The sequence below is a fragment of the Condylura cristata genome, unplaced genomic scaffold (genome assembly GCF_000260355.1).
Source record: "Condylura cristata isolate star-nosed mole 26May11 unplaced genomic scaffold, ConCri1.0 scaffold00004, whole genome shotgun sequence".
NCBI lineage: Eukaryota > Metazoa > Chordata > Mammalia > Eulipotyphla > Talpidae > Condylura > Condylura cristata.
The window spans coordinates 4,343,060-4,353,838 of record NW_004567105.1 but is presented as its reverse complement, the minus strand read 5'-3'; the positions used below and the strand labels follow the sequence as shown (position 1 = coordinate 4,353,838).

At 65.3% G+C, this 10,779-nt stretch overlaps 1 protein-coding gene across 3 annotated transcripts in view; it reads right to left on the bottom strand.

Moving 5' to 3' along the window:
* Window positions 1–10,779, bottom strand: part of PLA2G6 (phospholipase A2, group VI (cytosolic, calcium-independent)) — a 39,638-nt gene that overhangs the window by 9,315 nt on the left and 19,544 nt on the right. For 2 of the 3 annotated variants that reach the window (XM_004675665.2, XM_012720640.1), the window contains exons 6-11: window positions 8,347–8,443; window positions 7,682–7,864; window positions 6,982–7,090; window positions 4,506–4,584; window positions 2,951–3,114; window positions 1,780–1,930 (exon numbers count right to left, since the gene is read on the bottom strand). In XM_004675665.2, the coding sequence (XP_004675722.1) occupies window positions 1,780–1,930; window positions 2,951–3,114; window positions 4,506–4,584; window positions 6,982–7,090; window positions 7,682–7,864; window positions 8,347–8,443 (783 nt within the window). Of the gene's footprint in view, window positions 1–1,779; window positions 1,931–2,950; window positions 3,115–4,505; window positions 4,585–6,006; window positions 6,157–6,981; window positions 7,091–7,681; window positions 7,865–8,346; window positions 8,444–10,779 lie in introns of all 3 variants that reach the window. The other variant, XM_004675664.2, reaches the window with a different exon arrangement.

Below are 10,779 nucleotides of genomic sequence, written 5' to 3'. Positions count from 1 at the left end.
AAAGTACAGCTGAGCTGCTCCAGGGCAGGAAATTCCTTTGAAGACAAAAGGCAAGCTCCTGGAGAGAGAAGACCCCGAGCAGCAAGACTCCTGGAAGCTTCCTTGGTCTTTTGAAACAAATAACGAATCTGAGATAACTCCCAGGGCAATTTCTTAACATTACTGACACGGGCTTTGCTTAATGCATTGTGACTTCCTCTCAATTTACTCCTTTCCTAAAACAATCACTAACTGCTCTCTGCTAGTCTTAACTAACCTTTCCCTCAAACAAACACTAGCTACTCTGCCATTAGCTCTTTAGACTCTCACTGACGACTCTGCTAACACAGTTTATTCCTTCCCCAGGACTCCTACGTCCCCTGCTCACAGCTCATCCCTCCCAGACCCTGGTCCTGTGAAGCCATAGCTACACATCCGCATACATGAAAGCCATCGGAGATGTACAGTCCAGTGGGCCCTCAAGTGTCCGGAGGAGGGCGCATTGTTCCCCTCTTCCTTTAGAACTTTTAGGCTGATTTCTTATTAACTGACCTGATGTGTTATTGTAACTCTTGCTAAACAGTATAAATAAAGACCTGCAAAAAGAAGAGCAGGAAGACTTGTACCCAACTCCGACTCCCGTGTTTTTCTCGCTCCCCTTTCCCCTTTTTCTCCTTCTCCCCCTTTTTTAGGAATCTCCACTCCCCAACCCCACCTTGAGACCCTGACTGTTATGTCTCCCAATAATCCATGATCGGGGGACAAAAATGGAAATCCCACATGACCCAACAACACTGCTATTAGCCATTTATCAAAAGTAGCTTATGAATAGAACATGGAAAATCTAATATGGTAAGATCTACCTATGTACACCACAGCACTCTTTACAATTGCCAAATCATGGCACCAGCCCAAGAGCCCTTCAACAGATGACTGGAGAAGCCATGGAGCAGATACTCAGTGGAATATTACACAGCTGTGAAGAAAGGTGAAACGGTGGCCTTTGGGACAAAATGGACGGACCTTAAGGTAATTATGTTGGGTAAAATCAGCCAAAAGTGAAAGACAGATTTCGGATCGTTTCACTCATCTGTGGAATGTAAATTTCAAAAAATAACAATTACATGCAAACAACTGAAGGAATAAAAATTTGGACATGGCAAAAAGTGTGGGAAAGTGTCGAAGGTGTGGGAGAGGGAGGCCGATGGGGCACAGGTGGAGCGGTGTGGCCAGGGGAAAGGGTTTAAAGAAAGCCTTTTTATGAATACAGGCCTCCAACCTCCGAGGCCGCCCCCACGCTTCACTGCCTCCAGGCAGTCCTCCCTGACCACCTACCCCCAGGCCTCCCTCCCTCTGGCTGATGGAGTCCGGCAGGCCTGCCCCGTGCAGGCACCGTGCTAGGCCCTGGGCCCACACCTGCAGCCGCTGGAGCTCCCAGGGGCGGCGGCAGCCTTGGCCGGCCACACCGCCTCGGGGTGGGAACCCCAGAGCGGGCCGCGCTGTCGGCTCTTCCGGGAACCCAGACACACGCGAGTGTGCACCCCTTCACCTCGCTGGCCTCCACCCCGAGCGGAAGCGGCGCCAGCTGCCCACACCCCGCCCCCACGCACGCCCCTCGGCGCACACTGACCCTCCAGGCCTGGGCATGCTGTGCGGGTGGGGGCGTCAGCCTCGGGGAGGGCTTCCGCTTCTCCAGGAGGGCCCCCCACCCGCCGCAGCCTTCACCCACAAGGGCGCGGAGCCCTCCAGCCCCCGGGACGCCGAGGGGCCCCTGGGCGCCTGCCCCGGAGTGGAGCGTACTTGGGCTTCTTGACATCCGTCATCTTGGTGTGCTCTCCGAACTCCCGCTTCAGGAACTCCTCCAGGGGCCCCGACTCGTAGGGCCGCGAGCCTCGGAACACCTCGTCCTTCATGCGAAAGTACACCCCGCGCATGTAGGCCATGGACTTGCCTGGGGACAGGGGAGCAGGGAGGTGGGGAGATGCCAGGGACCCCGGGCGGGCGCAGGAGCCAGAGCTGGGCCCGCCCAGGCGGCAGCGCCCCACGGGCGCTCCAGGCCCTGGGGCCATGGGGGCGCGAGTCCTGAGGAGGAGTGCTCGCTCTTCCCTGACCCCTGGGTGGGCCTCTCTGGCCGTCATTTCCCCTCTGCAACCTCACCAGCTGAGGAGAGAATGCCCGGGAGGCACCAGGCGGTGAGCTGTCGATACTAGGGCCACACGGTCCTGGCCAGTGGCTCTCGGCTGCCCTCTGGGCTGGCGGTGCCCTGTGGCCCTGCGCCCCCTGCACTGCCCAGGCCAGGCCTGGCCCGAGGGCCCTGAGCCCAGGGCTCCCCTCAGGAGGCCTGCAGGTCTGAGGCCTCCGCGTGGAGCCGGACCAGCGGTGGGCAGGGCTGCTGGTTGGAGGCATGAGGCCGAGCTCCCGCCCCCCGGGGGCAGCAGGGCCCCGGCCCGGGAGGGGCCCTCACGGTCTCTCACAGCCCGGAGACCTCCCTAGAGGTCCACTGAAGTCCAGCGCGGGGGAGCCAGCGAGGGAAGCGCTCTGTGGGCTTCAAGGCCGCCCAGTGACGGCAGCGGGCAGGCGGCCTGGGAGGTGCCGGCCGTCCTAGCCCACCGGCGCGGGGCCGGCCGCCCTCCCTGAGGCTGTCACTTCCACGGGTAAAATGACACGGGCAGACGAGGGCACTGGCCCCCGCTGACTCTCCGCCCACCATGCTGAAAGCGCCTTCCTCTTTTCCAGCAGGTTTAGGGGTGTGGGGAGGATGGCGCGGCCCAGTGCACGGGGCTGCCTTCACTGACAGCGGTCAGCTGTGTCCGGGCCACCCACCGCCGCACTTCCTGCAGCCTCTGACCTGGGGCGCTTGCAGCCCGCTCCGGCCGGGCCCTCTGAAAAGCTGGGGAAACCGACTCAGGCCCCTGTGAGGGCAGGTGCCACCCGCCACCCGGAGCCACGCCTGGGGGCGGTCCCCACTCACCGTGGAGAATGGCCAGAGCCAGGATGCCCCCCGTGCTGGTCCCGGCCACCCAGTCGAAGAGGTCCTTGGTGGGGATGCCCGAGGCCTTCTCAATGGCGATGAGGAGCTGGATGATGACCAGGCCTTTCACGCCCCCGCCGTCCAGGCAGAGCAGGTGGTCGTGGCTGCGTGGGACACAGCAGGGGAAGGCGGGCCTGAGTGCTGGCCCCAGCCCACACCGACCACCGGGCTCAGCAGCCCTGCGACAAGGTTCAGCCCAAGCCTAGGGGCGTTCGGCTGGCAAGAACTCACTTCCACTCCCCAGCCCTCCAGGAAGAATTCCCGTGCACACCCCAAGGCATGAGCGCAGAGGCCTGTGACCCCGACTCGCACGCTGCTGCCTCGGGCGGCCGACTCCTGACCCACCTGCTCCCCCAAGCCCTGGCCTAGGTCCGGCAGGCCCAGCTCTCAGGCCGGAACCCTCCTTCCGGGCCCGTCCTCCATCTCAGCAGCAAACCGCCGGCCCGGCAGCCTCAGGACCCAGGGCCTGCTCCGGCCCCCCCCCCCCCCGGGGCACCTGTTGACTGTCTGTCCCCCCACTGGGCTGGAGGTTCCCGGGGGCGGGGGGTTGCGGCTCTGCTCTGTGCAGCGCTGAGCGGATGGCTTCACAGCCCGCCGCAGATGGCCACACGTGGTCCGGACAGCCGGCCGCCTCCAGGGAGGGCCCCCCGCGACACCCTGCTCCCCTGAGAAGCTGCCTTTCCTCTTGCCGGCGGGACTCTTCACCCTCTGGTGCAGCCCCGCGGCCTGCCAGCCCCTGCACAGGTGCGCACGTGGGGTGTGAGGGTGCATGTGCTCTGCGGGGCGGGGGAGGGACGTCCCCAGGCGCACGCCAGGGGGTGGCTGCACGCGTGAGCAGCCAAGAGGAAGCCGTGCTCAGGCGAGGAGAGGCAGGGCTCGGGCCTGCGGCGGCCTGGCACGGCTGTCCCTGCAGGGCCGGCACTGGGCACGGCGGAGACATTCTGTGTGACTGTGGAGTCGCCCCCCAGCACTCAGGGTCAGCGCTTGGAAGACAAAGTTACTAGAACCTTCCTAAGAGGCTCTCTGACCATCAGAGAGCAAGTGGGAAGAGAGCGAGGGGGAGTGAGGCCCTGGGAAGCACATCTGCCCTGCTGGCTGGCACTGGTGCTGGGCACCGGGACTGGCCTCCGGGATGGGGCTGGGGCTCCCTCCTCTGCGCTCATCACCCAGGCTGCCCCCGAGCAGGGGCCTGGGCTACCGCAGTATGTGGGAACCTGCACACCCCGGTACTCTGGGGAGGGAAGAGGGTCGGCGTGGGGTGCAGTGCAGGTCAGCGGGTTCAGCCTGGCAGCAGGCGAGGGCCCTCTCCAGGGAGAGGTGGGCAACCCCCGCCCCCCCAAGTCAGGGCAGGGGACGGATGACAGGCCGCGTGCGTGGCCCAGAGGGGCCGGGCCAGGCCCTAGGCTCGGCCACTTCTTTCTGAGCCCCTGGAGCCACGTCGCAGCTGGCCAGACTGGGCAGAGCCTGTCTGGGGGCACCCCGCCCCTCCGCTTACGCGCGCTTCTCGTCCCGCATGGAGCTCAGGATGAAGGCCGGCTTCCGCGCCCGGGAGATGTGCACGATGTCCTGCAGCTCTGCAAGGCACAGGCGGGTGGGCCGGGGCCAGGCAGCCGCGCCCCCGCTGGTCCTAAGAGCCCGTCTGGAGCTGTGCCCTCACCCACTGCCGCTGGCGGAGCCAGGATTCCTGGTCTCCAGGTGCAGCTGAGCCAGGACCCTGCGCCCCTCGGGGGCAGACTGGAGTTAGGGGGGAGCTCATTGCTCTCGGAAGGACCCCCACTCCTGCCCAGCCAGCCCCCGACCTTCCCCTGCGTCTTGTTCCCAAAGCTCAGAGAACAGCACCCCGACACGCAGTGCGCTGAGCTCGGCTCATGCAGGGACCATGCGGAGCTGCTGCGTTACAGATCACGGGGCTCAGTCAAGGCTGGTCAGCGAAAGGGCAAGCCAGGATGCTCCGGGATGTCACTCGGGCCTTAGGCGCACGCCCAGGCACTCTTCAGCTGCCCCTGTTCCCACCTGCCAAGGCCACCTGGGCCCCCCGCCCCCCCTTACTGCCGTCCCCAGCAGGCAGCACACCCCAGAAGTCCGGCCCCATGCCCAGGCGCCCGCTCCGAGGCCCGAGCCCCCCCACCCCGGCGTGGCTAGAAGCAGCAAAGCAGGAGGCTGCAGTGCGGACGGAGGGTCGCCCCACCCCAGGCCGGTGTACAGACAGCGGGCAGGGGCAGCGGGAGGCTGGCGGAGAGGCAGGGCCAGTGCAGGCCGGTGCGTGTGTCTGGACTTGGCCGAGAGGGAGGAGGAGAGCAGGCTGGTCCCAGCTCAGCCGGGTTAGCACTGGGCTCTGCGCCCCTAGGCCCAGTGCGCTACCACCTCATGCTTCGCCCGGGCCCACCATCCAGCCCGGCGGGGGCTGACTGCCTGCAAAACTGAGAGATGGGGGCGGGGCAGGACTCGCGGGGGGCCGGGGGGGGGCGTGCCGGGCACTCCTGAGCTGGGTGGCTGTCCTGCTGGAGGGGCGCTGGGCCCAGCAGTGACGCTTGCCGAGGATCGCTTCCGACAGCCTGGTCAGGGGACCATGCCAAGCACGCTGGCCTCAGAAAGCCCTTGGGGCTGTCGCCGTGGGCACCAGAGAGGCACCAGGCAGAGGCCGGCTGCGTGCCAAGTTCGAAAGCCTGTGGCCCCTTGAGGGGCAGAAGGGACGCGTGGGCCTGGCAGCAGTGCACAGACTCTTGGCTGAAGGCAGAGGGTCGGGGCTCCGGGTCCCCACGGCACCCACTGCCCACCTGGTGCCCCCAGGGCACTGAGGCGGCCATGGCTTGCCGGCCTGACAGGGCGGAGCCCACGCCCAGGGCGCCCCCAGGGCCGCGGCCTGTGCCACCAGCCGGCCCCGCCGGCCTCCGCTTCTCCCTGGCTCCCGCCACAGCCTCCACGCTGCTGCGTCCTCCCGACGGGGCTGCGGGCCCTGGCACCTGGGGACCCGCTGGGGGGGCGGGAGGGCCTACCTAGGCTGCTCAGGCTGACCGGCAGGGGCGGAGCTCGCTCCAGGGAGAAGGAATGCTGTGCTGTGGTGGCGCCCTGGTCGGAGGGGGCCGCGGGGCGGTGGTCGGCCCCTATGGTTCTCAGCAGAGTCAAGAGCGCCCGCCTGGTGACCACTTCAGGCGGGGAGGGGAGACGGCTCAGGTCGGGGCTGCCCCTCCTTTCCACTGTCCTCTCTCCCCTGCCCAGGCCGCCTGGGTGGGGGGGCCCGGGCACCTCAGAGGCCTGCCCCACCCTGACAAGGCCCGTGACTCCAGGCTGTGGCTGCCCCAACCCAGGCGGGCGCTGGGCCCCGGGAGCCCGGGGTGGGGGGTGGTAAGGGAGGGGGTGTTGCCAGCCTGAGTGAGCAATTCTCAGAAGTGCTACCTGGAGCCTCTTTCAGAGCCTCAAGGACTCACCAGCCAGCCGGGGGTCACCTGGCCTATCTGCAGGACGGGGTACCTGAGGAGGGTGCCACAGGCGCACACCGCTGTCACAGACACCTCCACAGCTGCCCGCAACCCTCCGGGGGGCTCCGGGGCTCCGGGCGGGAGGCGCTTTCTGCAGCCTGAAGCAAGGCCCAGGGAGCGGCGGGGTGCTGCAGGCTGCGCCGTGCTGCGGGGCGCCTCTGGTCGTTCTTGCAAGCGGACCCCAGAGCTGCTGCTGCTGCCCGCGTGTGACCCCGCAGGACCCTGCGCCCTGAGATGGGACGGGGGTTGCAGAGAGGAGGAGAGCCCTGGCTCGCTGTCCCCCGCTGGGCTTCCACGCAGCAGGGCCTCTGTGTTTGGGATGAGGAGGCTTCCCGGGAGCCCCCCAGAGGCGTTCGGCCACCGTGAGAGCATCCTGGGGGGCTGGCGGATTGCAGAGGGGCAGCCAGGGTGCTGGGGGCTGAAGGCCTGGCCCCCCACTGCCCTGCAGCCCACCGCTCCCGCCCACTCTGGCCCCGGGCGCAGAGCACGCACGCTTGCTAATCTTGGAGGCTATGGTGACGGGAGTCTCCCCAAAGTCATTTGGGGTGTCCACTTCTGCTCCGAACACAATGAGGGCCTTGACCATCTCCACATTGTCTTTCTGTTGAGGATGGAATGACAACAGCTCAGGAAACGAAGACAAAAGGGCCCCCCCACCTGCCCGCCACTCAGGGCCCCTCTTCAGACCTGGCACCCTTCTGATCCCCCATCCCCTTTCAGTCCCCAAAGTCTGCAGAGTCAAGGCTGGTTCCCTAATGGACACATTTAAAAGCATCCGCAGGGAGGTTTCATAGCCCGGGGAGGATCTGAAGTGACCCACCAGCTCCTCCCTGAAGGAAGCCTCTCTGATGCGCCCCCTGCTGCCCCCCCGCAGCCCTGGGGTACTGGGGGGTCAGCGGCTGGTCGCTTTCGGGAGCAGCAGGCGAGGGCGACCCGGGCGGGGAAGGCCCCCTAGTCCGGGGCCAGTCTGTGGGTGAGGGGGCCGCGGCGCCCTGAGGACGGCCCTGGCGGACCAGACCGTGTGGAGCGGGCGCGAGCCGGCCTCTGGGTCCGGACAGGGGCGGGCACGGCCTGGTTGCCCAGGACAGACCGAGTGCCCAGCTGCCTCGAGCGTGGGCACAGCTGAGTGTGCGTCCTCCGTGTGCCATCACACGGCAGCGGCCGGGCGTGGCCGGGGGGGCGTGGGGCTCACCGACATGGCCAGGTGCAGCGGGGTGTTGCCGTGCTCCCCGCGGGCGTCGGCCCTGGCCCCGTGGGTGAGCAGCACCATGACGCACTCGAGGCGGTTGCGCATCACGGCCACGTGCAGGGCGGTGTTCCCCGCGGAGCTGGTGCTGTTCACGTCGCAGCCACGCCTCAGCAGCACGCGGGCCATCTGCGGGGACGGTGAGGCCTGCGGCCAGCTGGCGGCACCTGGGTGCCGCCTCATTGGCCCTCAGAGGGCTTCGGCTTCTGGACAGTTCTAGCCACGGGAGGAGTCCAGGCAGCAGGCCCCATTTCTCGGGGCGGCCCTAGACCGTGGCGCCACACCACCGGCACCCCACGAACGAAGGGGCTGAGGCTAAAGGCGTGTGAGTGTTTCAGGGGCTCCTTCCTGGAGTTCGCAGGGCCCCGTGCCCTTGCGGAGAGGTGTCCTCCCCGTGCCCCTGGCTGGCACCCCTGCTCACCCACCAGCCGGCCAGGGCCCCGGCCACCCTGCCAGCGAGTGGCAGAGCCAGGCCAGGAAGTCACCTCTCTCCGGCCTCTCTGCATGGCGCACACGACACAAGTGCCACCCCAGAGGCCTCTCGGCAACCTCCTTCCTGCAGGAAGCTGCTAACAAAGGACACTGGGCCACCCCCACCGGGCCCCGCCTACCTCAGCAGTCTTGGCCCAGTGGAGGGGGCTGGCTCCGTAGTGAGGGTCTTTGCTGTGGATCTGATTGCTGTCCATGCTGATGATCATTTCAGCACATCTGGGGAGAGGAGCCGTGGAGCGGTCAGGAAGGTGGGGGGCGTGGGGAGGCCTGGAGCTAGACCAGGCCATGCTCTGGGCTTTCAGCTACTAGTTAGAGGAGTTTCTGCAAATTAAATTTGCAACAAAACCCCGCCACCACCACCACAGTAACAGTAGCAGCCAGCATCTATTTTATGCTCTATCAAGGGCGTCCTGAGTCCCTCGACGCACAGCCAAAGCCCCCCTCCTCCAGGGAGCCTTCCCTGATGACCCCACTCCGAGCACTGTTGTTGCTGTTGGCTTTCGAGTCTGGACAGGCTTGGGGTCAAGACGCAGGGCCCTCCCCGGTGGGGCAACAGGTTAAAGAGCAGCCCTGTGAAGCTAGCCACAGCCACTTCAGTGTCAGTTTGATCTCCGGCCAGGGAGGGACCCACAGGGCGTGGCAGACCTCTCCTGACCCACCCGCTGCTCCCCTCAGCAGTGAGCTTTGTCGATCTGCCTGTTCTGCTCCCCGCTCTGTCTCTGGTGAAGCCTCTCACCCCCTGCACCTCTGGCCTGCACCCCAGTTCTGTATACGTAAATAAATGAATCTTTAAAAAATAAATGAAAAGGACGGCGGGCCATTCTGACAGGCGACGAGGCTCGGGCGCCTGGACGACATGGTGCTCAGCGAAGCCAGCCGGCAGTAAGCAGCGGCGAGCTCCATGCCCATGAGATGCCCGGCACAGGCAAGCGGCAGGGTCCCGGCTGCCAGGGCTGGCGCTGGGCCGGGCAGCTACTGTTTAATGGGTGGACAGTTTCTGTGTAGGGTGCTAAAAAGGTTCTAGAAACAGTGGGTGATGGTGGCACAACACTATGAGTGTAATGGACACCACCGAATGGACCGTCTACGTAAGAGTGTCCAGACCCCGGTGGCGCGAGGGGTGAAGTCTCGACTCCATCACCGTGGAGGTCCGAGTTCAACCCCCAGCCAGGGAGTGACCCACAGGGCGCAGCAGACCTCTCCTGACCCCCTTGCTGGCCAGCCCCAAAGGCCTCTGGCGGCTCAGCTCCAGCGCTGACCCCGGAAGCCCCGCTGGGGCTCCTATTGCGGTCCTCCTGCACCCCCATCTCAGTGCCATCGCGCTCCGGGCTCTCGGGTCCCCTCTGGGCCACCAACACCTCCCTGGCAGGGGCTTAATCATCCGAGAGTCCCAGGCCGGAAGCTGGTCCCGGCGAGGGGCAGCGGAGCTGCGCAGGCAGCAGGCCCCCCACAGAAGGGGATCGGAACCATCTTGGGAGCGCCAGCTTGGCCGTCCCGGGGGCTGTAGGACACACCCAGGACGCGGAGCTACGGGCAAAGGTCTGCTGGTGACCGAGCAGGCCCTGCAGCCGAGGCCGAGGGCAGAGGCGGGGTGAGACCTGGCCAAACCGCCGGCCCTGGGGTGAGGAGCGGTTGCCCACACTCGCATCTGCTAGGTGGAAGCCTGCAAGTAGCGACTTGACGTGGGGCGGGGGCGTGCACCATCACCGTTTGTGCAAGTCGTGAACATTCTACGTCATCTTGCTGTGCTGGGGAGAATCGAGGAAAGGAGGGTTGATCCGAGCTTGGCCTGGACTTTGGAGGGGCAGCTATGCCAGTGGCCAGCAGGTGGGTGCAAAGCCCAGAGGAAGGAAACCTGAGGGGGGCTGCCCCCACGAGCCGGCACCCCAAGGTGCTGGGCCAGGCTGCCTGTGAGCCTCCACAGGGGCTCTGGGAAGCTCCGGCTGAGGGGCGATGGATCACACACCCATGCCCACGTTAGCTCAGAGAGTGAATGTTCCTAATAACACTTCAAGATTTCACACCCCCCCCTCCCGCCCCTGTCCCCAGCACACATAAGGAGAACCTCTGAGACCAGCGTTCCCAGGTCTGGGGAGAAGGGAAGAAATGAGAGAGTGGCCGAGAGTGCCCGGACATGGGTCTCGCCCGTGTCCCCCAGAGCCAGGGCCGGCAGGCGGGCAGGAAAGGGCGGGCTCCTGGGGCCCGCGCCCCAACAAGGCCTCCGGGAAGGGCCCTTTAGACCTGGCTGAAGCTAGTGTGACGAGGACACAGGTCAGGGTGGGGCGTTGCCAAGCATGAGATTCTAGCACGGGAGTGCTCCTGGGCGGGGGAAGGGGGGCCCAGGGGAGATCCGGGTCGTTTTGTCCCAGTCTGACAGAGGGAAGTCATGGCTAGGAGTGAAGGTGCATCAGGTAACAATTTCCATTTTTGTTTCTCCCCGATCACTTGGTGTGGTCTTCATTTTAACCATCCTTTCAGGCAGTAATTTGTGCTTTACATTTGCATCATCTGGTGAATAGTATGTTCACCCTTGTGAAGTATTTTTTTTTTTT